Below are 27,442 nucleotides of genomic sequence, written 5' to 3' on the forward strand. Positions count from 1 at the left end.
TATGTTAATGCCCATACCTTTCCAGTCCAGAGTCTTGAACAAATCCTCCAGTGCGCTTGTGAACAGTTTTGGGGAAATAACATCCCCCTGTCTCACCCCTCTGCGCAGCTGAATTGGTCCCGACTGCTGGTTCTGTACCTACTTGGACACACATAGTGATTTTCAAGATATTAAAATAGAAAAAAAATATATGTAATCACTTTCTGTTTATAATTCTTTTAAATGAATGAATAGTTTGAAAATCCACATCCGCATCCGAAAATGCAAGATTACGTTATAAATATTATCAGTCTAGAAATCAAAACTTCTACTCGTTATTTTATTAGAGTAGAGCTCAGAGAGTAGAGTCAGTTTGAGAAATGTTACAAGCAATTTAATTAATAAAAGATGTTACGCTTTGATATTTGATAGCAATAATTATAGTGCTCACTTTTTATGGCAGACAACGCACATATTATGCATTCATTTGTAGTGTAAAAACAAAATTTTGTATCTGCATCACCGATTTTGGTATTGAAACTAAAAATTTCAAGAATGCGCTGACTTTGGAAATTATACAGTTATCTATTTTACGATTTTTTTATTTTCGTAATAACACATTGAAAAATATCTGTTTGATTAATTTTACGTGTATCCAAACGTTCGAACTTATCATTCATTCTTTGTGGTAAATGTTGCCATATTAAAAATAGTATCAATTCGTACTCTGTAGTGTAGTTCATTCAACCATTCATTCGGTTGCATTTTCGATTTTCAATTTTACGAAGACTGAAGTGCTTGTGGCCTATTGTGTTTTTGGATTTTTATTTTTCTGTGCCTAGTATTTTAATAACAAAGAAAACTGTGAGAACTACGACATTGTGTCGTATTTAGGATATGCCTCCTGTAAAAGATGAGACGATAAGAGAAACTAATTGCTTGGAAATCATAAATATTACAGAGAAGAGTCCCGCAAAAAATAGTACTCTTGTAGACGTCAGGGCTTGCAACAAACCTGCCGCAAAGGTAAGTTCTGTAAATGGGTTAAGTACGAAATATTAGAGTTCACGCCGTTGCGATAAAGTTCCTATCGATTCGTTGACCCATATGGAATTTTTACCATGAATATTTGCAGGCTGCAGTCATTTAAAGTTCAAAATTTGCTTTGTCTGAATTTCATTTAAGTACGTATTTTAAGTTTTTAAATATTTATTTCTGTTACTATTCTGTAGATTTTATAATTATAATACACCGTTATACAATAAATAAAGTTATCTAAATAAATAGGTGATACAATTTTAAACTTCGAACTAATTATCTTATTTCAAAACTGAAATATTTATGTTTATTTTGAAATATTTATTTAAGATTCGTAATAATTAATGTGATATTATTTATAAATTATCATATTAAGAACATCAATAATTTATAATGTTCCTATCCCTATAATATTACATCCAAACAATATTTTTTTGTAAACATAATATGCACTTACATTTCGTTTTTAATATCATTTCATAAGTAAATGTGTAGTTTAACTGATGAGTTTAACACTAGATATTATCTATTATGTGTTTTATGCTTTCACTGTTTAATTAAAATTATATGAATTATTAATGAGCTTACAATACTGCATTATAATGATTGTGTAAGAAATATTTACCTACTTATTATGAAATTATGTGTTTACATATGTCTGCCTCATTTGCTTAATGTCATTACACTATTATAATACTATAAAATATTACATTTAGATTTCACAGGAGCATAAAATTAAATGTCTTGTCATAAAATCATTAAAAGCAAGAATGCTTTTTTTTACCAAAAGTCAATCATTGCTAATAAATTTTTAATTCCATTTTATAATCCTTTTATATATTATCTACAACACAAGACCACAAAATATTAAACACATTTTATATTATATTAATTTTAAACATTATTTTTCATTATTATACACAAAATAAATTATAACAGAATAGACTAGGCCTTGTGGAATAATTATGCACTTTTCTACAGTAAAAATTGTTTTTATTTATGTCCATATACCAAATTTTATCCCAAACCATTCAGTTTTATTTATTTATTTACAATGCCAATACATCTTAAAAGACTTTCACTTATATAATATAAAATGAATTTACCATGGGTGTAGCTAGAGGGGGTGGAAAGATGGCCAATGCCCACCCCAGAATAAATATTGTACTTACAGCCTTTCATAGAACAGGCTTTTCAATGAACTCGGCAACCTTTTTTTTTTACCACCACGAACTTCCCCTATAGATTTATGCCAATGATAAGGGCTAAGTTCTACCTTGCTGTAGATGCCATACTACAAGTACAAAACAATACAAGTACAAAATTATAGTTGCAATTGAGTCATCAGACAATGTATTTTGCACACAATGACATAATATCATTAGTTCTCAATACCATGACATAAGTAGAATTGCACAGACAGAATTGTATTTTTTGATACGCTTCGTTCACACATAACATCTTGAAGTGCAGAGAAAGGAAAGTGTTACAATTGCTTAATTTTTGATGTGCAATTGAGTCATTAATTTTAATATGTGTTTATTGCTGTAACTATGTTGTGGCATTTTAATATTAGGGCCACCTAGTTTGATGTTAAATGGTATTTTTGTAATAGTATGCTTTAGATATATGTATACAGTGTTTATCCTCAAACTAAATTTGAAACTAAAGTGATTAGTTTGTTAGTTATCTGAGTATGATTATTGTAAATATTAGACAATATTATTTGAGTTTTCTGTTTAAATTTAATGTTGATGTTGCTCTCAGTTGAATATAGCAGCAATGTTGGAGTCAGATATTAGATAGGATGTTGGTGATGATAGGTGATGATTCTTATCAAGAAATAAGTATAGTAAGTAGGGTGCCAAATGCAAAATTCTCTAATGGTATATTAATGTGTGTTGGTAAGTATCATAGTGTCCCCAGTTAATTTTAGTCACTACTGCTGATACGCAGTATCTTTTTGGACCCTTCTCCTGTGGGGCTCAGAAACCTTCCATAAAAATGTCGCTTTTGATCTTTGAAAAGCATCCGGTTTCGCTTTTCGCTTGGATCTCAGGTTCGCGCTATAAACATACATAATAGTATTAACTCCGAGTCCCTCATCCACATTCCACTATTATGATATAATAACATATTCCCTTCTTTTGCCAAGGGAGAAACACATCACCCCTACCATTTTACATCATGGTGAAAATATTTTATTGGGCTTACTGGTCTCGTGACCAAACGTCGCTAGAGTATAGACCTTACTAGAGTATATACCTTGCGGCAAGAGCACTAAAGTAGACTATATTTTCGTAAATCTTTTAATTTAAATGTGAATTCCTATTGCTCGAGGCCTTTAAACGCGAAGTTTAGAGTAAGGGATAATACGAAGATAAACGGTCACCGTCGCCAATTATAACTAAAAATGTGACAGGAATTATAGGACTTAGAAGCGTTGAGATCTAAGTCATATGACGAATTAGAATTTCCAAAAAATGAAAATTGACCGAGATTAGCTCACCAATCTGATGAAATCGGAAGGGAGACCGCTAAACGAAACAAGACCAACGCCTAGCTTTCAAGTAGGTTTTCAGTCCCTGGAGTACCGGACAACCCAATCGTACTGAATACCACTTTAGGTCCGGCTTTAGATACTTTCGGTGAATATTGTATGTAATATAGATATTATTTATATCCAAATCGGAGGATACCTAATATAAAAACATCGGACGTTACATTTTTGAATTTCGAACAATTATTTTCTTTTTGTAATAACAATCAATTCCATTATGCCAATTTAAAATGTTTGTTTCAAATAGAACTAATCTTACGTTAAAAAACAATTCCCGTTCATTCAAAGAACCCAAAAGAAGTATGGAAACCTTGAGGAATGGTAGTCGTACGCATGTATTAAGTTCATAGCAATTTTTTCACAAAAATAATCATTTAGTTTCATGGTATACAAAGAGATAATAGGTTGATAATACGGATAAACAATCCGATTTGTTTTAAATGTCTAAAATCACATTTTAGAATTCGAAACGTTTTCAGTAACAAAGTTTATTTTTTCAATTAGATCAATTTGCCTTGCCTTTTTTTGGTAATTGTATTTTCCAAATTAGTATGTTCCCCGAGTCCTGTTAGACTATTAACCCAATTTAATCTATCCAGCCGTCCTAAATTGTCTAGTCTTTATGGCGACGGAACTATGAAACTGACACCACACTTTAATTGGTATCGCTAAAACCAAGATTAATATATTAATCAGTCTACGAACATTTGTATTTATGGTATAATATTGTTATTATTTAAATTATATGTGTATGAACAAAATAACGGAAGTCAGATTTGGATTAGCTTTAGATGTACGCACAGAGGCGATAAATCTACCTAAATTGGTTACTATGTCCCCTCAATTTCCTTCCAAGCGTGACACACATACATATAGATAGTCGATTTTTTGTCATAAACACTTTTTATTAGTTTTATTAGTAAGGTCTTTCATAATGTGAGAATGTTTTTGTTGTCTCTATTACGGATATCCTGTTCAATTATGTAACGCATTATGATTAATGCGAACGATTAAACCGCGTTAAGTTCAAAATACACTGTTTACATGACTTTCGTTCCGTAACTCGTGACGTCACAAAGTAACATTATACCATTGATGTTCAATAAGTAAGTAGTTATATTGAATATTTTCACTCAGCATCACAGCGGCAATGACTCTAACACTATCTTTTCACTTTTTTTTCGCCTGTCGTTCGAGCCACTCGTCTCCACATGCTTCAACTGTAATCACATACTTAATTATATTAAATCGACCTGGCACATGTGTAGTTTAATGTAGTGCTACTTGCACATTATTACTCGTATGTGTGCGTGCGTGTGTTTATATTTTATTTTTTTTATTTTGTTTAATGCATCCTTTTTTGTTTCTTTGGAACTTTCAGTGTTAAGTAAGTCACAGTGCGTCATGTTGTGGGCAGCTGGTTTTATATACTTTTATTTGGTTTAATGTAAAATGCACAGACCTGTATAGATTTGGATTACGTCTGTATGTAGTGCATGCGTTGGTACACCGAGTAGTGCGACGACAACATGACTAATTCTCAGGTATATATTTTTATTATTTTATTTTGCACTTTTTTTTTATTATCGTGAATGGCTTTTTTTCTTATTGTGTGATATTTACAGATATAAGAGAATTATTTTTCGTTTTTGTTTTATCTCACGGAAGGACTTTTGAAGAACTCATATATTTTATATTCTATTGTAACACTACAAAGGTTTATTATTTATGCTTTTTGTATGCAACGTAATGAAACCGGATTCTCTCACGAATTAAGTTGATGCATGTGAAAAAAACGTATTACAATATTCCTGCAATGGATTATGCTTTGTCTTGGTATAATAGAAACTATTAAATTATAATACTGTAATTTTATAACACAAAAAGAATGTTGATTATAACGAATGATATTGATTGCTTGGGGCAAATAAAAACTGCTTTATATTATTGTCCCAGTTAAGTGGGGCAGAAGTTGATCGTTTATATCTGTTACGTTATTGTGCTAATCGATTTTAAATCGTACAATTTTAAATATATAAACGTAAAATTTAATTCAAGTAAATGATAAAATCTTATATTAATCGTTCAGTTATAATTGTAACAACTGACTATTATGAAGCCGTTGTGCAATTAAGTTTATTTTTTTGCATGGTTATGATAACATTTCATTAATTAAAAAAATATATGATTTTGTAAGTGAATTTCGTTAAAGGTCACCTCAATTCTTATTACAAAAATGAATTAATGTTACAAGTCTAAGTGATAATTATATTTAATTTTTGAGGAAAATTTCCTTCACGCATAATTATAATGACGAAGTTTTCGTATTTCATGTATGACTTAGGAATGATAATTTTCAGATTTCTATCATGCGAACGTGTTTATTAATTATTTTCTTCTATAATATTAAAGTCTTTGTTGGACAGTTTAATTTCTCTTCGCATGCATACTGCATTGTCATGTATGGAAATGGGCAGTTGTTGACATTGCAAAAAAAAAAACAAAAAACGTTAGTCACTTTACATTCGCACTTTTTCCAACTTTCTTGGTCTTAGTTTTAGAGAACCGCTATTACTGTAAAATGCATGTTGTGCTCTGAATTAGGAAGTTTAAATCTTCTGGCCGTGTTCACACAATACACGTATTCCAAATGGTTACAAAAACATGTTCTTATATATCTTAGTACCTATACCAAATTATAGAATTCTTAATCGGTTTATTACTTCATTCGGATACATACATAATAAAATTGTAAAGACAAAGAATATATTAAAACAATACAAACAGATGTCGAGGGCTAAATAAGAAAGCCACGAATTAATAGGAAACATTAAGACGGAAGTATAAATCACAATATTTATGTCTTCCCGAGATATTACTATTTTAAGCAAAAAATTCTAGTGGAAGCATCACGTAACTTCCTTCTCCGCGGCGAAGCATTCTTTAACAATTTCATAATACAGAAGTAAATAAGGAGAACCGGTCTACATAACCATCAAATTTTCAGGTATGGTTCCGCGGCGTGAGGAGCTCGAAGTTCCGTCATGTGTACGGTGTTCCATTTAAAAGAGAACGCTGCTATGACAACATAAAAATAACAAGGAATGCGCACGATTCGAATTTCTGCGCTGTGAACCCTAAGTTCGTTGCCATAGTGACGGAGGTTGCCGGCGGTGGCGCATTCCTCGTTCTGCCTCTGGACCATGTAAGTATAACTTAATTGTTGTAACCGCAGTGTGGTGTTGGAGTTTAATTGCGGCGTCGGGTGTCGCAGTAGGTAACATAACACTATTTGTGTGTTCAGTGGTTGTCATAACACTACGTACTTTTCTATAGCTATTAGCTAATACTGACTAAGTATGCACATAGATATATTAAAGCGATGGCTTCTGGCCTAAACTTAACACAAGGGCTGAATATTAAAAAAAAACTTTTTGTCTTATTTTTATGCAGGCTAGGCAAAGTAACTCCACTGGACCTGATGGCAAGAAGTATGTCCAGATAGTGTCGATTGACGAGTGATAATAATTTCACGTTAGTTGACACAATACGGTAGTTTACAATGTTTGATTTAGTTTATTATTTTATATGTAACAAATAATATGAAAGAGAAATTCTGTGAAATCAGCATCAAAATTAGTTGAAATTCTGGCCTGGTTAAGACTCTACTGAGATCTGAAGGAGAATCAGTTTTTCAAGTTAGCAAGCGACTTTTCTACCGACTCGCCTTGGAACAATGTAGCAATTAGATCTCGGCCTGAACCTGTTCAATTGAAGGTAGACTTTGTTTTGTAATGAAAAGGGTTGTACCAAGTTGCTCACGGATCTGGTAGCGTTGTGCAGTTTTCGGTTACCTTTTGGAAATCTATTGTGTTTTCATATTTATTATAGAAGTAAAATAGCCTTTACTTCTATTACAATTCATCGAAAGACGAGAAAATATACAATGAGGCGATAAACTTTTTTTTAGGTAGTTTATTTCATTTAGGCAGTTCATATTCATTTACATACTAAAATTATGTCTGATATATTTCATCAGAATAAGAATTGTAAGTGGAGGTTACTAACATTTTATGGACAAGGTTAGACTGAGGTTTATGATTAGGTAGTAAAGTACACCTTTCACTACCATAAATTCCATATCAAGTCGTGTTATCAGTGAATATACTCGCATATTATGTGAACAGATTATATTATTCTGATTATAGATTATCGATGACTTCTCAAGTTATCGTGAATATCTTTTAGATTGCGTAAAATCTATTTACGTCACGTTACGTGTTGTAAAGTAAGTACAATGCATCACTGTTAAATCTAGACTGAACGAATCCCTCCTAGCTGAAATTCGGCCACGGCGGCCAATTTCAACAGAGATCATCCAGATATGCGGAGATATTATAGTGCACAAATGTATGCGCGATACACACGTGCACACTATTCCTTTCCGCTCTCTCATGAACAGAGAGAGATCGGCGCAGGACCAACGGCTTTACGTGCTTTACGAGACACGGGGGTATCTCACAACCCAATACCAGACTCCAAGCTGCGGTTGAGTAATTATTAAGATGGAAAACCCGAGTTACATTTATTTTTGGCCCGACCCGGGACCAAACCCAGAATCTCAATTACAACTAATCTACCGAGGCAGTCCGCAACATTAATGATGATTTAAATAGACTCTCCAAAATGAGAATTGTAATGTAAACCTTAATAGATTATTTTCGGAAATCGCTTAATTTTTAAAAGCTTGCTATTAAAATGTGATAACCAGCTTATACAAACATTTTAGCATTGCACTATGAAATAGAAACAGATAAAATCCATTCTAAATTTACAAATGCGAAACGCCGGCCGCAATTGGTTTTACCATTACATTCGCGGTGAGCAGTTGATCCCCAAAAGGTTAAGCTTCAATTGAGTTGCCAAACAAACGACCAGTGTTTGTATTTGTGTGGGCATTTATTTGCACAACTTCGCAAATGGCCGCCGTGCGAAGTGTCAAACACGTCGTGCATACAATGTCGGCCTTGTCCTTGATAATATCACACATTTTCACACTTATTGTCTTCACTTCACTGCATTGTGTTTACGTGCCGCCCATTGGGGGTTCTTGGAAGATTTATGCCTTTGTCCAATATGTTTTACTGTCTGATGGGAATTATGATGAAGAGCATGTTCGTAGGCAGATCTAACTAGATATTTTATCAGAAGTGAAAATAGCATGTATTATTTGTTTGATAACTGATAACCTAATTAGGTCTGCTGCAAATAGCATCGTTTTGCAGCAATAAGTAAGAGTACAGTATATGGTCATAAGGAGCACAGAGAAAATCAGATCTCTCACATATGACAAATATTTAATTCCCATCTGGCTAATGATTGTACAATCGAGATGGTTGTGTTAAAGATCATGCCATTAAGTAATAATTGTACAAAAAAACTAAATAAATTTGCAAGAGATTGTTCTCAGAGACCACCTTCATTTATCTAAACAACGATCGCTATCACCTCATTGCATGTTATTTTCAAAGCTACGAGGTCTTCTGTTCCGACACATTGTATTTTAAATTTACACAACCAAATCACGAGTCGTGTTACCGTTGAATGAAATCGAATGCAGATCGCGAACGCTGTGAGAATGTAAATTGATATCACATATTGTTATGATATTGAATGGTTAATAAATCACTCTCAATTAGCTGTTTCGCACGTAACTGTGTATTTAATACGATTTGAGATCGCGATGTAAACTTGTGTTTGTTCATTAATTGCCTTGAAAACTGTTTAGGTATTTTGATTGCGGCAATGAAAGTATTTTAACGTTCACTTTTTCTGTATTAATGCAGCGACTGAGATACGAAAGTGCGTTTAATTTCCGTTTATTGCTCCATAAATTAATCATGTTAAATGACACGATGGTGTGGCTTCTTTAATTGAAAGTATAAGCTGAGTTATGTAATAATTGTAGCATGTTTCAATTTTCTAACATTATCAAGAGGGTGTTCAATAGGGTGGAGCGATAATGTATGGACAATTTCTTTCTCTCTTTTTTTTGAACGGCGTACCTACCGATGAAAAGTTGCGTTACAATAAATAAATTAAACATACAAAATTTTATCAACTTGTCTTGACGTTTCGAGGTGCCACAACACAGTTGAAAATCAGAAAAAAACAATGTCATGTAATTATTTACGATAGGAATTGTTCAGAAATTCATTATAAATACCCAAATATCTGAATAGTAGTATTCTGAAGCGATTATATTTTTTTTTAAAAACCACTCCACCTTAGTGTTCAAGTACCTAATTATTGCACCAGTTCTATATACATACCTACATAGGTATATATCCACAAACTAAAAAATATTAGTCATGCAGCTAAGTGATATTATACAGAAACATAACTTGTACATATGATGCTTATCTGTGATTTCCCTCGAAACTAACATTACCAGTAACAGTTTACAAACTTTTTACATGTACATAATACGAGAACAAGTTAATCTTATACGGCGTGTTCACTTTCAGACCGGCCGTTTGGACTTCAACGCGAGCCGAGTGACGGGCCACAAAGGCCCAGTGTTGGACATCAAGTGGAATCCGTTCAACGATAACATCATAGCGTCGTGTTCCGATGACTGCACGGTAATTTCGTTTGTGCCATATTTTTTTTTTGTTTCAGTACGACAGCGCTACAATTTGTTCGCGGGCGGTAATTGGACAATTACACGGGGTGTTCCGTTTTATTAATTTACGTTTTTATTGGTTATGGAAAGTGTGTTTATATAATGCCGCAATGTCTATCTCGTAGATAAACTGATATTGCGAATCTAGTGGAAAGGTAAATAATCAATAATAGATTTTAAAAATTCCATGCCTATTGTACGCAGATCTATAAATAGAAACAAAAAGTAAGGAATAAAATTATACGTAACTGACGCGGATGTTTGTGCAGGTTTTTACTCATTACTGTAAATATTATACAGTACTATAACTGCTAAGTGTCACTGTCTTCTTCTTAGATTCTTTTAGCAAATTGACTCCCACATTTCTAGTGGTTTTTTTATAATCCGATTTACTCAAGATAGGAACCCCGACGGGGGTTGACGCCAGGCGGCCGGTCGTAATGAGCCAAATCGATTTACATGCGTAAAAAAAGTGGGTTGCGGCTATTGCTACTCGCTTAGAGTGTAAAAGCGGGTAGCCTTAAAAACCGTATAATATTGTAATGCAGTAAAGATTAAATTTTATGGTATTAGTATTTGTGGTTGCAAATACGCAGATAAAATATTGACACATGATATGTTAGCTTTTTCTATTAGTGAATGGTTTGAGATAACCACACAATAATAAACATATCTATCGCCTATGTTGATTCCATTGTCAGGTAACAATCCACATTGTCAACCCTCTTATATATCCAATCCAGAGGATTCTTTTTATTTTTTTTCTTGGAATGACGAGGCGAGCTTGCCTTTCGCTTGATGGTAAGCGATACGACCGCCCATAAATAACAGAAACACCATCCAACACCTTGAATTACTAAGTATTGTTTGGTATTCCACTGCGCTCGCCATCCTGAAACATGAGATATTAAGTCTTATGTCCAGTAGTTACACTGGCTACAATGTCCTTCTAACCGGAACACAACAGTGACTACACCCTGCTGTTTGGTGACAGATATAGACATTGCGGTGGTACCTACCCAGGCGGACTTTCACATATGAGAGACCTATCACAAGTAAATTCCTAATTCTTGTGCGCTCGGTCTTCACACCGAATGCACACCCGCACGGGGGGTTATTTTTAAGAGGGTTCCTTCTTCCCCCACACTTTCTTCCCCAGATATCTCATCCCAAATGTCTTCCAGATCCCTGGAGTCGCTAATCCAGGGATTCGAGTATCAAATTCGCAGGTTTTCCCGGGTGTTGACTGCGGGACCCTATCCAAAAAAAAATATCTTACATAAACAGGACTGAATTCTAACTATTGTTCGAATGTACGACACGGATGATTGCTGCACATTATTGATTTCATAATCTTATCTATGGCATTATTGAGCACATTTTCTCTTATCTGTTGTCTAGAGATACTTTCATCACAATCAGTACGGTCTATTGTTATTGTTGAATAATTAGCTTCTGTGATTTGTTAAGCTTAGGAATATTCTATTGTGTTGGTGCGGTATACCTGTTGCATATTTTAATTCACACGATGTTGCTTTTTATTACATGGTTTCTTGTAGATGGATTTATGATATACTTTTTCGTTAATGCAACAAAGAACATTTTTTTGTAGGGTAATGTTAATGAGGACGAATAAAGTTAAATAATGAACTTATACGAATGATTATTTATTATTGATGACATCACTTTCCAGTTCTTATCGGTTTTTAGAACGTTGTATACAAACAGGTTATCAATAAAAAGTAGTATAACGTAATGCAACTCAAATGTATTTTCTTTTATTATGCAAGTAAGCTGTTATAAATATTGTATGTTGGTTGCTCATTCGTTTATTCCTTAAACAATATACAGGGTCATTTTGACATTCCGTTACTAGATGAGACCACGTACTTGGGCCTTATTCTCTATGCCGCGCGTTATTTTGACAGTGCGTAACAAGCACGTAACACAACGCACCATGTTTAGGACTATAGAAATTTGGCTTACAGAATACCATTCCACGCACATTTCTCGAAGATAACATGACACGGCCGCGTTACGCGTTTACACTATCATACAGAATAAGGGCCCTGATCTTCTTGAAAATAACACTACAATAACTTACTCGAACTGTAAATGTAAAATAAAAATGTCTAAGTTTCGATCAAAATAAATAATAATAACAAGTAATTTTAATTTTACGCGCCCTAATGCCACTACTACTGTTCTAACAGAAATCGGCGTGACAACAACATCGCAATGACTTATCATAATGCAACTATGTTCGCCTGCGTGATGAAGAAATCATTTTATCGTAAAGTTTCTAGAATCATATTATTGTCCAGCCCGATATATGATAAACGGGATCAAGCACTTAATAGGGTCTTGGCGCGTTTTTTCTTGATAATCTAAGTTTCATTCACTATTAAACAGGGACCCATTGATGGATATAGGCCACTATCATGCTTATTACTTTTTACTAATTCTACTTCCGAGCCGGTCGCAACAACACACGCAACCTAGATAGGTTCGACCCGCGATCTTTATTATTATTATTTATGTAGTATTTATCTTATTTGTTTATAGTTAGTTTTAAAATAATGTGTAAGGCCTAGTCAAAGTTCAAAATACCTCAGCATGATGTCGCACTAGTGTTATCGTATAGATTATTGAATAATACAATTAATTTACCTATTAAAGCTTAGATATGTTATTATAAAAATGAATTTGTAGTGAAATAGTATATTTTTCTTGGTAAAGTCAACTAGTTTACTTACTATTTGCTATCATACTTACCCCCTTATTCATAGACGTTTTTTATCTAACGACCGAGTAAAGCTGTGATAACAAGTCTGTTTCTCAGTGCTGACGGCATGGCAGTCTTCTCAGTGCGTAGAAAAAGGGCCGTTGTGATTGACTAATACTGAGATACAATAATAATAGCCAATCACAACGGCCCCATGTCTGTTTCTCAGTGCCGTTGGGCACTGAGAAACAATCTTGTTATCACAGCTTTACTCCGTCCTTAGATAAAAAACATTTATGAATAAGGGGGTAAATGTTGTATTGTTAACCTAGATGTAATGCTCATTATGCTACATTAGCCACAATGTCGTTCAAACTCGAACAAGTGCTTGCACTTGACGAGAGTACTACTTAGGCAGACAAACTCTCGTATGCAAGTGGCTAAGCGCGGAGAATCTTAATATCTGGATACAATTGTCAATACGGGCGCCACAGGAAGATTTGCTTCATGATATTCTTGTTATTCCCTTGAGGCCATAATAGACAAGTAACTGATTGCGTAAAATGTCCTGACTACTAGGACTGGCCCGTAAATGGAGCGAGCGGAGCAGCCGCTAGGATAAGTGGGTGCGTACTGACTCTTGGTGACGAAGACTTTTAGATGCCCAGAACGCCCTCAGTATAGGGTTGTGCGGGCAGGGGTTGGGCAGGGCCGCCAGCTCCTAGGGAAGGCGACAAAGGCTCTAGAGGGCGTTACGGACCTATACTGTTATTTAAAAAAAAAGATTGCCAGAAAAAAGTAGCAAAAAAAATTTCGCTCAGTACGCCTTAATAAGACCTGCCCTGCTGAATACGTGGTGATGGGTAATCCATATGACTCACCTGGGGGCTGAAAAGGAACAAACCCGTTTTTAGACATGAAGTGAACTGTCTCATAGTTTTTAAATAGGGTAAAGATTTCCACACTGACAGTCAAAAACGGCATGCATCCAGATTTCCTGCTACCTTGTATTTTATGTTATAATTGGGTATAATTAGTTATCATTTTGCAGGTCAATTCTCCCCACCTTGTAAACGTTTAATATTATAATTACGAGCCATAATTTTGCAGGTGAAACTGTGGCACATTCCCGATGGTGGTCTGTCCATGCACTTGACTGATTGGCTGGTAGAACTGCATGGGCACAAGCGTCGCGTCGCCTACATCGAGTGGCATCCGACCGCCGAGAACATTCTGCTCAGCGCCGGTTTCGATTACTTGGTAAGTGCGATAGTGTTATAAAAAGCCGGACAAGTGCGAGGTGTACTCGCGCGCCCAGGGTTCCGTACAAACTTGCTTTTTGTTATTTTTAATGTGCACATTTAGGGTTTTCTATAAATGTGTTGTATGTTATTATATGCTTTTGCCTAATTTCATGATTGTAGGTGGATAAAAACTACCGTAGTAAGTAGGTTTTGATATCTTGTACAATCACAAAATATGCGACATAAACGGTTAGATCTTTTGATCACGTTCGTTTATAAAATAAGATTTTTTTTTTCAATGCTGTAAGAGGCCGTAGCTCGGAGTTTTTGATATTTTAACCTTTATGCGTTCATGATAAAAAGTGTCTTGACAGACAAACGGAAGACAAAGTGATCCCATAAGGGTCCCTTAGAGGTACAGAATCCTAAAACGCACATAAATGCTCAATAAAACTGTTGCACAAGTATAATAGAGCCAAGTTTACATACAAAATGCTCAATGCGATAAGATTAAACGATAAGATTAGCAATATTAACTCATAGGGGAATAGTATAAGGAATATAATAGGGTGTATATCCTGCAGTAAAGGAAAAACAAGGATACGGTTGAGTAATAAAATCGTATTGGTTTGTTTGTTCCATATTTTTTTAGTATGGCAAAACATCTCATCTAAATAATTACCAATCCTCTTCCAATAGCAAAAATATTCTTCATCACTCATTTAAACTGGAAACTTTAAGATCAGCATCGCAAGAAAACAATAAACATATGAAACATGGTACGGTCCAACATTAATAAACATTTGTAATTAGCGCACGGACTATCTTGATTCCATTTGCATACAATCAGTCAGAAGTAATTTACGCTTACAAAAACACTGAAACATCATTAAGGTGGCGTCTAACAGGGTAGGCAGAGGGGGTTAATTACACATTTCGTCAGCGGTATTTCCGTTCTATAACAGCCTATTATCGGGTGTGAATCATTTTTAAAATGGAGAGAAAGAAGAGTTTAATTATTGGTACAAAATGCAGTTATAAAAAAGAAAGTAATTTTTTACAAACAATTAATGTGCCTACAATGGACTACTCATTCAGTTGAATGCTGCAAAACAGCTCTAGCGCTGGTTTTCAATGAGAAGCCCAATTATCGCACGGATGTCCATTCGGTATACAAACTGGTGGTATAAATAAACAAATAATTAACATAAATCAAACACAAAAAAAGCAGTCAAAAATTGATAAATCTGTATAATAGTATCTACTTGGGATTCGAATAGAGAGCCTAACGATTCTCAACCGAATTATGAAACATTTCATGCTCTAACCGAGTGCGTCCATTATTTACCGAGAACACGTGAAACGCAAAGCGCTGCGTCGGGTTATCGTTGCCTCGCGTGACAATTCACTATACACGTCGCGGAATATCAAACTGCACATCCTACCGTTACTTAATCAGGAAGGAGTTGTAAGACAACCAGTATTCATTACGCGATGGGAATTGTAGACATCGGCATTGTTTTATGTGGAAGATGTTCTACAACGGAAATGAAAGAAGAAAGTTCTTGATGTCGCTTTAGGACATTTGACTTCTGTTCTAATCATTGTGTGAGTATACAAAAATATATCGTTGGCTCATATTAAAAAGTTCTATGTAATTGTCTTATTAGGTGTATTCCGAAACGAGAATTGTCAATACGCGTTAGTGAGTTTTCATCATGTGTGAGGTAGTCCCTATCCAGTTGGATACAAAATATAATATCCGGTACATACTTGTCATTGACTTTTGAAATATAAAAAAAAATAAACCGCTTTCAAAAACAACTATAAGCTAAAAAAAAATTAAATATACCTATATACTGGTTACCAATTTTGGAGTCGATGCCTAACTAAATTTAAACCCTCTTTTCGTATATTTGTTAACTAGCTTTTGCCCGCGGCTCCGCCTGCGTTATAAAGTTTTTCAGGCTAAAGTTTTCCGTTATAAAAGTAGTAGTTTCCCGGGAGCCTATGTTCTTCCCAGGTTCTCAAACTGTCTCCATACCAAATTTCATCTTAATACGTTGGGTAGTTTTTGAGTTTAACACGTTCAGGCAGACAGATGCAGTGGAGGTCTTTGTTTATAATATATTTTTTAGAACTTTTTAAGAGGAACAATCCCGTCATACATCATTGTTGCATAACTCTAACCGTTTGCGCAGCGCACGCAACGGAAGCTCTCCAAACTAATAAATTGTCCCCGTTTTTGCAACATGTTTCATTTCTGCTCCGCTCCTATTGGTCATAGCGTGATGATATACAGCCTATAGTACTCCACAAATAAAGGGCTATCCAACACAAAACGATTTTTTCAGTTCAAACTGGTAGTTCCTGAGTTTAGCCATTACTGCTCCGCTCCTATTGGTCATAGCGTGATGATATATAACTTAGAGCACTCTACAAACAAAAGGCTATTCAACACAAAAAGATTTTTTCAGTTCGAATCGGTAGTTCCTGAGATTAGCTATTACTGCTCCGCTCCTATTAGGTATAGCGTGATGATATATAGCAAATAGCACTCTACGAACAAAGGGCTATCCAACGCAAAAATATTTTTTCAGTTTGGACCGGTAGTTCCTGAGATTCGCCATTACTGCTCCGCTCCTATTGGGTATAGCGTGATGATATATAGCCTATAGCACTCCACAAATAAAGGGCTATTCAACACAAAAATATTTTTTCAGTTCGAACCGGTAGTTCCTGAGATTAGCTACCACTGCTCCGCTCCCATTGGGTATAGCGTGATGATATATAGCCTATAGCACTCCATGACCAAAGGGCTATCCAACACAAAAAGAATTTTTCAATTTGAACCGGTAGTTCCTGAGATTAGCTATTACTGCCCCGCTCCCATTGGGTATAGCGTGATGATATATAGCCTATAGCACTCCACGACCAAAGGGCTATCCAACACAAAAAGAATTTTTCAATTTGAACCGGTAGTTCCTGAGATTAGCTATTACTGCTCGGCTCCCATTGGGTATAGCGTGATGATATATAGCCTATAGCACTCCACGAACATAGGGCTATCCAACGCAAAAAGAATTTTTCAGTTTGGACCGGCAGTTCCTGAGATTAGCGCGTTCAAACAAACAAACAAACAAACAAACTCTTCAGCTTTATATAATAGTATAGATATATTTATCTAGCTAAGTAATTTCCAATAGCTACCGACTCCAAAAAAAGATAATAAAGAGGGAAAGAAGAAAAAGAGAATGAAAGAGAGATGGAGGAAAATGGTATATATTTTTGTTTTTTGTACAGATCTTTGTATGGGACGTCGGCAAAGGCGAGGCGGTTAAGGTGATCGATTGCCACAGCGACGTGATCTACTGCATGTCGTTCAACAGAGATGGGTCTCTGCTTGCTACCACTTGTAAGGACAAGAAGCTGCGTGTCATAGAACCGAGGCGGGGAATTGTTCTCTCTGTGAGTATAATTATCATAATCATTATTATCTATCATTAACTAGAGGGTGTCCTCTGATGAACAATAGGATTTTCCTTAAGATTTTTTAGATAAGTGATTTTAGCATTTTCTGCGACTGCAATCAAATTTAATACCATGTGTATATTTTAAATTTTTGGTGAAATAAGAAGTACTCAATTGAAGATATTGATCGAACTAGTGACGTCACAACGTAGGTTGTCAATTTGTTACCTGATAAAAAAATATTTTTACAAATCATGCAAAAATCATTCTTGCTTGAAACCGGACACTTGTTCTCATATCAAATAAATTTGTAGACTAAACACTGATTAGATAGAGTGAAAATATTCGTGACTAACTTCATTTTTTTTTATTGACAGTAAAAAAGTTACTGTTACTTTTCTTTGAGTTACAGCGTTTGTGGTAACTGTAATGCTGATACATTTTCACTAGCGTCAATATATCAATAGTGCTATACACACGCGGCTCGCCGTGATTGGTTACACCGTAAAAAAGCTTGCGGAACTCGACTTCTGTAAATTTTCTTGCTAATCTAAACCTGGCTTTATACATTGAAATAAAACTATTTTGCGGTTTTTATATTGTAATTTCCTGCCAACGTTTCGGAGACTGAAGCCTTTGTGGTCAAGGGGCGGACTGACTCACTTTATATCTTTTGGTTTGGTGAAATAACTGTCTTTTAAACTCTAACCCCCGTATTCATTAGACGTTTTTTATCCAAGGATGGAGCACAGCTGTGATAACAAGTCTGTTTTTCAGTGCTGACGGCATGGCAGCCTATGCAGTGCGTAGATATAGGCCCGTTGTGATTGGCTAATATTGTTGAATTTTAGCCAATCATAGCGGCCCTATGTCTGTTTCTTAGTGCCGTTGGGCATTGAGAAACAGACTTGTTATCACAGCATTACTCCTTAGATAAAAAACGTCTATGAATAAGGGGGTAAATAATGTAATAATGTTCCAGGAAGGGCCGTGTCACCTGGGCACCAAGGCGTCAAAGTGCACGTTCCTGGGCGCGGCGGGGAAGGTGCTCACCACGGGCTTCTCGCGCTACAGCGACCGCCAGTACGCCGTCTGGGACCAGCACGACCTCGCGCAGCCGCTCGTCTGCGAGACCATCGACTCCTCGTCAGGCGTCGTCTTCCCCTACTACGATTATGATACTAACATGGTAGGCTAATTCTATCTAGCTGAACCTCGCAGCTTCGCCAGTGTAGCTCTTAGCATCAAAATAATGTATTCTTATCATGCTTGTTATCCAAGATATAGTCTAATCTGTGTGTCAAATTTCATACAAATCTGTTGCAACGGTTTGTAAATTTACTTCCAACAAACGCTTGTGCGTTTGTGGTAGTTGTCTACCAAAATATATTTTCTGAAAAAATCGTAAACACAAAACTAAAAAAGATTTTCAGCTCCTCTATCTTTCTATTTTATTAATTCTGGTCAAGAGAGCAGTGTTTCCTGAGACGCGCTGAGCTTCACCGCTCGGTGTCATATAATGCGTGCCACTGCTGACCTTGTCTTACAGGAGTTGTAATGCGGGCAAGATAGTCTCTAACATGGTGTGATTTCAATTGTACTGTGAAATGATCATGTTATCTGAAGGTAAACCAACGTGAGAAAAACGCGGCCAGACATTGTAGATGTCTAAACATTATACTCGCCATAATATTTGGGCATGTTTTGTATTGATAGAGAAAAGGAATCGCGAAGAACGAATGGCAATTAGCGTCGGTTTAATATGTTTACCAACCCGTTCGACGCCTTACTTGCTTTGTTAACCCTGTTGTGGATTCAGAATTTTTCCTAGTTTATAAAATAAATACTTGAAATACTTAATGTTTCTCTTTTCATCCACAGGTTTACCTTGCTGGCAAGGGTGATGGTAACATCAGATATTATGAAGTGGTCGAAGAATCGCCGTACGTGCATTTTCTTAATCAATTCCTATCGGGAAATCCTCAGGTCAGTGTTCAAAAGTAGCCTGTATTTCAATCTGTCTGCTAAAATATGATAATAAAAATATGAATTTACTAATGTGTAAAATATTCAATTCAATGATTATAAACATTCATGATACATTTTAATATTTAATTTATGCTGGATGCAAATTATGTGCGCTTTCTATCGAAAGTGTTTAACTCTGCGTAATTTACATGAGCTCAAGTGAATGGATAGTCTGCATAGGATATCATTTGTCAAAAAAATTCTTATTGATGTGTTTTTAACTAACTATACTGTTTAAAGTCTTTGGTTTTTAACAAAAAGGATATTTACATATCGTCGGCTAAGAGTGCTGAGCTGCTAACTCCATAATAGACAATTAGTAACAGGATAGAAAAAACTGAATTATTATTTTATTTCTTACAACATCTAAAGAATGAAGATCCCGTTGGTAGATATTTCTTTAAGTTTTATATATTTGCACAAAACAATTATTAACTATCAAATAATTTAGAATTATTACAGAAAAATGGAGTTAGCCATTTTTCGTTTTAGAAAATTAGATTTATATTGCTATTAAATTGGAGTTAGCATTTTATCACATTAAATAAATAATCTTCAATTTTAAGTAGAATGCGTTTATAAAAAAAATATATTAAACACATGCATATTACTATTAGTACCTATTCAATAATTATGATTAGCAGTGAAATAAAACTTTCATAAAAGTCAAAAATTTGTTGGTAACGTCTGCTTTATCACCTGCAAGTCGTTATAAGTATTCGACGATAAATATTGCACATCGACATTTGGATACACAAAACACTAAGAATCCCGTGTTTATTACGTGCTGTTAAAATATTTAGGTGTTTTTTGATTACGGAAAATAAAAAAAAAGAAAATGTTTTTAACACGATTACATAATTTGGTAAGTAACTCGTCATGTAGCGTACATATTAAACACTAATCATTATACATGTCGGAGTGAAACTGTTTACTTATTTATTTTTTTACATGACCGGTAAAGTTTCACCGGTCTATATTTATTTTCCAGACAGTTATTCAATTATTGAAACACTTCTTTACTTCAATAACAATTTACTGCATAGCAGCACTAGCGGAATACACAATGTGCTCGGTTCGAGCGTGAAACAAGACTACTAAACAAGACTACTACACTGTTACAAGACTGAGCTCTCGCCGCTCGGCCGGTCCTTATATTGACAGCAGTCGACCTCCCTCTTTTTCTAATACTTCCTCGATGTAATGATAGATGGCGCCACTATCGCTCCGGAAATTCACCAGTGCTGCGGCGACATACATATAATTTCTAAAATAACATTTAAATGAAAACTTTTAATCATCTAAATTCTCAAAATTCTCATCATCATCAGCCTATATCTTTGTCCACTGATATACGTAGGCCTCCCCAAATATGCGCCATTTTACCCTGTCTTCGGGCTGTCGCATGCAGTTCTTGTCCGCGACCTTTTGTAGATCGTCACTCCACCTTGCTTGAAGGCGTCCTACAAATACGTTCGCCGAGTCGTGGTCTCCACTCAAGAACTCGTTTACCCCATCAGTTATCGGTTCTTCGACAGATATGCCCTGCCCACTGCTACTTTAGTTTGCTAATCTTGTCTGCTATGTCGGTGACATTGGTTCACTGACGGATGACTTCGTTATGAAGTTTATCCTTCTGAGAAACTCCAAGCATAGCACGTTCCTTAGCTCGCTGAGCGACCCTGGACTGGTGGACCAGCCACTTTGAGCATTCACGTTTCGGCACCGTAGGTTATGACAGGTAGGACGCATTGGGTGAAAACCTTAATTTTCAGACATTGCGGTAGAAACCACGAGAAAACCCGACGTAGTTTACCAAATGCGGCCCAGCCCAGCTGGAATCTCCGTTTAACCTCCTTCTCAAAACTGTTTGTTCCTAATTGCAGAATCTGCCCATGGTAAAATTATTCGGAAACAACTTTGAGAAGGTGGCCATTGACAACGATAAAACGGTTCTTGATCATAACTTTTGTCTTATCAAGATTCATTGTTAGACTTATTCGCTGTGAGGCTGATGCTAGGCTGAACAGTTTTGGAGATATGCCATCCCCCTGTCTCACGAATTAAATATCTTTGCTCTCAAAGAGTTCCATATCACTGTCACTATCGGCCATATTATTTACTAGTTTATCAGTGTAATCGTCTGCGTCGTGTTAAATTCTTAGATATTTATTCTCGTATTTGATTGCATGATCGCAAACCTATTTCCATTCTTCAGCCCCGGTAATATTTACTTTTCAATGAATATTGTTTTTACTGTAATCTAATTCATATCCTCGTTTCTAGCGGCTACATAGCCTTTCAGTCGAGACCACATATTTTAATTTGGATTAAAATCCGGTTGATAAGGTGGCTGTCACAACACAGTGTGCCCGTGTTCAGCAAGTAACTTGTCCACTGAAAATTCTGTTAACCTCTGTGTTTCAGTACCGAATTTGTTTAATATATTTTTCAAAGTTCTCCTTAAATTTCCAGTGGCATTTGCCACTCTTTCTTGTTGCTTTTTACGATAATTATTTACATTTTAATCCTTATTTTTTTTAATCTGTCGGCTTAGGTTACAAAATATGTATAAACATTATAGAAAATTTCGAGGGACTGACTTCGTAAAGGATTCCCCCGTTTTTTATGGATGCCATCGTACTTTTGTAAGAACTATCACTGGCAACAGAAATACTTTCCCAAAGATTTCACCAATAATCAATCAATGTGCAATGTTTATCGCTGGATATAGCGATATAAAATACCCAAAATTTGCTGATTTATTTGTAAATTTAATATTTATATATTTACATCGCAGTATGACTCGGCTACCTTTTACTGTATTACTTGGCCACGCAAATTTTCTCTCTTAACCGTGGATACCAACTATATATAATTCATGATATAAATAACATAAGTATTACTTATGTTTTTTGAGTTAAAACATGTACACAAGTGTTATTACAGCATAGAAAGGTATTGACTTGCAAAAAATAATTATGTCTAACTCCTTTAAAATGACTTATTTCTAAGAAATAAAACGGGCTAACTCCCAAGCCTAGCAAGAGGATGCCAAATTTTAAGCTTTTATGTATTAACACAATTCAAAAGACAAAATAAACATAGAAAAATTAAAAAGCAAGAATCACCATTGTTCAATAATATCACATACGAAGTAAAATTGTAGTTCTTCTTCATATAGGAGTTATGATGCCATGCCGCGGGAATTTGAGCTGCACATTTGCCCACAAAATGGCGCCAAATGAGGGAGTTAGCAAGTTTTACGCGAGTTAATTTCACATCCAAGGAGTTGTCAGATATTATTGAGGCTCAAAAAGTGACATTGTCATATGTTAGAGGCACTTGGTATGTTTTACGATTCTGTAGAGTTTTGCTCGCTCTATCTGATGGTATCAAAATCTCATTTTCGGTAAAAATGGAGTTAGCAGCTCAGCACCCTTAGCCGACGATATATTATCTTGTTAAATATTTACTTCGGCACTAACGGAAAATCTTCAATATTGTAACAAATTTATGTATCGGATTTATTTTATTGCTACCCATATAATTGATGGTAGATTTCTCGAAAGCCAGACACCAAAGGCTGTCTGGGTGGGTACCACAATATTGTCTATTTTTGCTATTGAACAATACTGTATAAGTACTATTATATTCGAGTTTGAACGACTTTAATGGGGTACTAAGATTTTGCGTTCAATGTCTCGAGGTAATTCATTCTCAATTGCGTCGGTTTTAAGGAAGGAAATGGCGCTTAACATGCAACCAGTCACTTTTCTTGTCATTCAGTTATATATATAAATATTTTGGCTGGTCTGAATTTCCAATGTAAATTGTGTTCTTAATGCTCTTTGTAATCGTCCTTTGACTCTCAAAAGGTTGTAAATAAAAGTTCAGAAGTGGTTACTTCCTTTGTCAATATTGGTCACAAATATAAATTCCCGTAATACTATAAGGTGTACGGTACCGTCCGCGGTTACGAAGCTAAATTGGCGCGTGACGGGAAACGACTAACGAACGCTGGCGAGTGCGCTCCCGCGGAGATACAATTTGTCAAATGAGCGAAATACAAATTCTATAAAATACATACAGTGTGTATACAGTATACGGTGTTCGTATCACAGCGCGGGCTGGGCTTCATGCCGAAGCGCGGCGTCAACACGGCGGCCTGTGAGGTGTTCCGCTTCTACAAGCTGCACACCTCGCGCGGACTCTGCGAGCCCATCTCCATGATCGTGCCCAGGAAGTCTGACTGCTTCCAGGTAACACACAACTTACTTATTGTCTCTCAATATATAGGGAAGATAGCGGTGATTTATAGCCACAAATATCTTATCAAAATATAGTTGAATTTACAAAAAACTTACAGCTAAATATTTATACCATTATACTGATAATATTTTCAAAAATTAAAATAATATTTGTAAGAAGTTGCAATGTAAATTTAAACTCCCAAATGAATGTGTAACTGTTTTATTATTTCAGGAAGATTTATATCCCGATACGGCAGCTCCATTACCAGCATTGTCGTCGAAGGACTGGCTGAGCGGAATGAACGCACCGCCTTTGCTCATCAGCATGAAAACTGGTAACGATATTTTTATGACGATTCTTGTTTATTGAATGCAATGTTTAAATTGATTTAAAATATTTTTTCCATTACTAAGTGTTGACAACGGGTATACAGAGAAATGACTGGTGGCAGACTATGACGTGCCCAAAAAAAAAAAAATGTCAGTCAAGGAATTGCTGCATTGTGACTTTGTAAAAAAATAATATGAATGTCTCCTTGCACTCTTATTATAATTTAATTTAAGAAACACAATTATAGAATCACCATTAATGGCAGAAAAATATACCATGCCTGACATGCTGTTCCATGCAGTCTATGAAGACGAAAATAGCTTCTTCTATTGTTAAGTACGAAATTGAATTAGTATTTGGTTGCGCAGGCGTCACGATCTCGACGCACAAGCCGCGCGCCAACAAAGACGCGCCCGCGCTGCAGCCGCAGGACGCCAACAACCGCAAGAAGTTCGCCTTCCTCTCGCGCGAGACCACGCCCGACTACCGCCCGCTCGCCACCTGGCACAACGAACACAACAACCTCAACCACACTGCTGATAATGACCTGCAGGTACAACTTAGGTTTACGCGTATTTACTACATTGACCACGTCTGCCACCCTGCCCCATAACCATAAAGGTTTTAAAACTGAAAAATCTGTTGCTTAGTTTTATGTCATCATTTGCAAGTGCTTACCACACATACACAGTAGAATATAATGGAAAAAATTACATGAACGTCTATATCGTTCGATTGTGATTAGTTAAGAGGCCAACGAGGGACTCGCATTGGATTCTCGACTATGCACAGTCAAACAATACGATGATATGTGTCGTGTTTCAGGCCAGAGTCTAGGGGCGCTGGGATGGTTTAACTGAATGTACACCAGTGAATATTGTAGCTCCGTGTTATTTGTTGCAATATTTCCTGTTACAGTTGAAACATTGATGACAGATCCAAATATTGCTAAGATTCCTTTTTTGCTATTTCGCATTATAAACAAAACAATACGTTTAGGTGATCATTTTTATATTTTGCCATTTTATTATTGTCCAGGTGCAGGTGACAGAGAAGTCTCAAAAGACAAGTGCCAATCAAAACACGAAGTTCCATCAGCTGCAACGCATGTTTGGTAAACAGACAGGGGATGTGGAACCTGTTCCCCTATACAAGCAAATCAACCAGGGAGACGTGTTCAGTACTGAACACGAGGTAAATATTATTATAATAAACAATAGCATAACGCTACGCATACAACTAGCGCAGTCAAAGTTTTTTTCGTACCATTTTTAGTGTTGCCACAATTCTGCCCTTGGCGATTAGCAATAGTTTTCCTTCTGTCGTTAAATGTTACTCAATATACTCAAAACACGCATATATTTCATTTATTTCTCAATAATTGCCAGCTCCGTCTCGCGTTCAACCGGCAAGGTGAGGAACTGAGGATTGTCAAGCGACAACTCCAAAACAGTCAACAACGAGTGCGGGAACTCGAACAGCACGTAGCAGCTCTGCAAGCAAATCGGCAACGAGAATCCTCCTAGACGTCACGCAGCTCTCTTAAAGGCGATCTCAGTAAACGATCCCAACCGCCATCTTTGAATCGACAGCGAAATGGACCAATCAGAATAAAGCTTACAAATGACTTATTTTGATTGGTTTATTTACCATTGATCACCGAGATTGGGGGCGTTCTGAAATCGATCGTTAAAACGCTTCACTGATAAGGCTTATATTATGATGTCTTGCTTGAACGTGTGCGAGGCCTTGTGTTTGTCTGTGTTTCACGAAGTTTTCATACAATTTTTTCGATTTAATGTGTTTTCGAATACTTTCGACAATGTTACGTTATATGAATCAAGACTTGTATTTTTAATATGGCTCATATGTGAATCGATTTAATTAAGACTTTTATTTATTAATAATGTGAATATGGAACGTACAATGTGTAAGGAGCAGACGGTAAGAAGTATTCAGGGCAAAATATGCCAAATGGAATGTAAGGACCATCGACATTGTCGTTTTATTTTTCCATATATTTCGTTAGTCATACGCATGTTTCGTTTTAATTGGGAACAAATTCATTCCAGTTTTTAAGTATGTTTTATAGTCGAGCATCTTGCGTGTTAGTTTTAGTCAGCGAAGTTGCCTTTTTATATTTTTAACTGTAATTTTGGCCTAATTCGCGACTCTTGCGCAGGTTTTACGCTTGTGATAATAACCATGACAAAAACTGCTTTATCCCGTCACAAAAAAATGATTTAATTTGATTACATAGCCATTTTACTTTTTGACTGTGATTACCTGAAGTTATTACTGATTGTGTGCAATTAATGTAATTCATTCACAATTTTTATGTACGATTTTTGACTTTTAGTTTGTCATGTCTTGACTATACTGACATGCACCTTTTTATTAAGCACATATTGGAATTTTATTTCCAGTTTTATTGAGTTGACATCTTATTTGTTGTTTTAATAGTCTGATTTTCATAATAGTGTGTTATCTATTATTATTTGTGTTCATTTTACATGTTGTATTACATTTTGTATCGTTTTCTTTAAGAAACAAGCATTTACTTAAAATCGTATAACTTATGATTTTTAACGTGTCGATAATCTTGAATATAAAGATTGTACAAAAAAGTTACCTGAGCTCTTTTGTACAGAAAGTAGATTAGCTCTAAGATTTCGCACTAGCATCGCCGAAGTAAAAATTATAGGTGCTGGACATTCTAAAATTAAGACCGAAAATAGCTTAGTAGTTCGTATGACGAATCTGTCACAATTTATATTACACGGCTTGATAATTTATAAGCGTAAGAATTTTAATTATAAGAAACTTTGCAATCACAATTGCTGTGGAACTATCTCGCGATAAAATATTGGAGATATAACGCAGCAGTATATACTTAATAATAAAATAAATTTTACATTCCATGTATCAATGTGAAAAGCATAATGTGTAGTGTTATAAGTTGAAATGAAAGTATTATTGTGCATTAGCAGGTTCCATAGTTACTTAGCTAAGTCGGTGTTAATATTTATTATTATGTATTTTTATATACTGCTTATGTAGCACAAATTTTCAATAAATGTTTGAACCGGTTTCTTTATTTTTTTTCGACTAAGAATAATCATTAACCT

The 27,442-nt window shown here is 35.5% G+C and overlaps 1 protein-coding gene across 3 annotated transcripts; it reads left to right on the plus strand.

Annotated features, from left to right (window-relative positions):
- Window positions 1-730: 730 nt before the first annotated feature.
- On the plus strand, window positions 731-27,404 carry LOC115456402 (coronin-2B). Of its 3 annotated transcripts, none has more exons than XM_030185446.2 (13): window positions 732-1,005; window positions 4,959-5,121; window positions 6,585-6,782; window positions 10,105-10,221; window positions 14,098-14,247; window positions 17,535-17,699; window positions 18,685-18,891; window positions 19,584-19,688; window positions 23,855-23,992; window positions 24,216-24,318; window positions 24,683-24,867; window positions 25,353-25,508; window positions 25,703-27,404. In XM_030185446.2, exons 2-13 carry the CDS (start codon window positions 5,107-5,109, stop codon window positions 25,838-25,840), a joined length of 1,677 nt encoding a protein of 558 aa, XP_030041306.1. In that variant the 5' UTR covers window positions 732-1,005; window positions 4,959-5,106; the 3' UTR covers window positions 25,841-27,404. The 3 variants fall into 3 exon arrangements, with proteins under 3 accessions (XP_030041305.1, XP_030041306.1, XP_030041307.1); XM_030185447.2 differs by lacking the exon at window positions 732-1,005 and adding an exon at window positions 4,015-4,799; XM_030185445.2 differs by lacking the exon at window positions 4,959-5,121 and having other exon boundaries at window positions 731-1,005.
- Window positions 27,405-27,442: the final 38 nt, after the last annotated feature.

Source organism: Manduca sexta, chromosome 20 (genome assembly GCF_014839805.1).
Source record: "Manduca sexta isolate Smith_Timp_Sample1 chromosome 20, JHU_Msex_v1.0, whole genome shotgun sequence".
In the NCBI taxonomy this organism is placed as follows: domain Eukaryota; kingdom Metazoa; phylum Arthropoda; class Insecta; order Lepidoptera; family Sphingidae; genus Manduca; species Manduca sexta.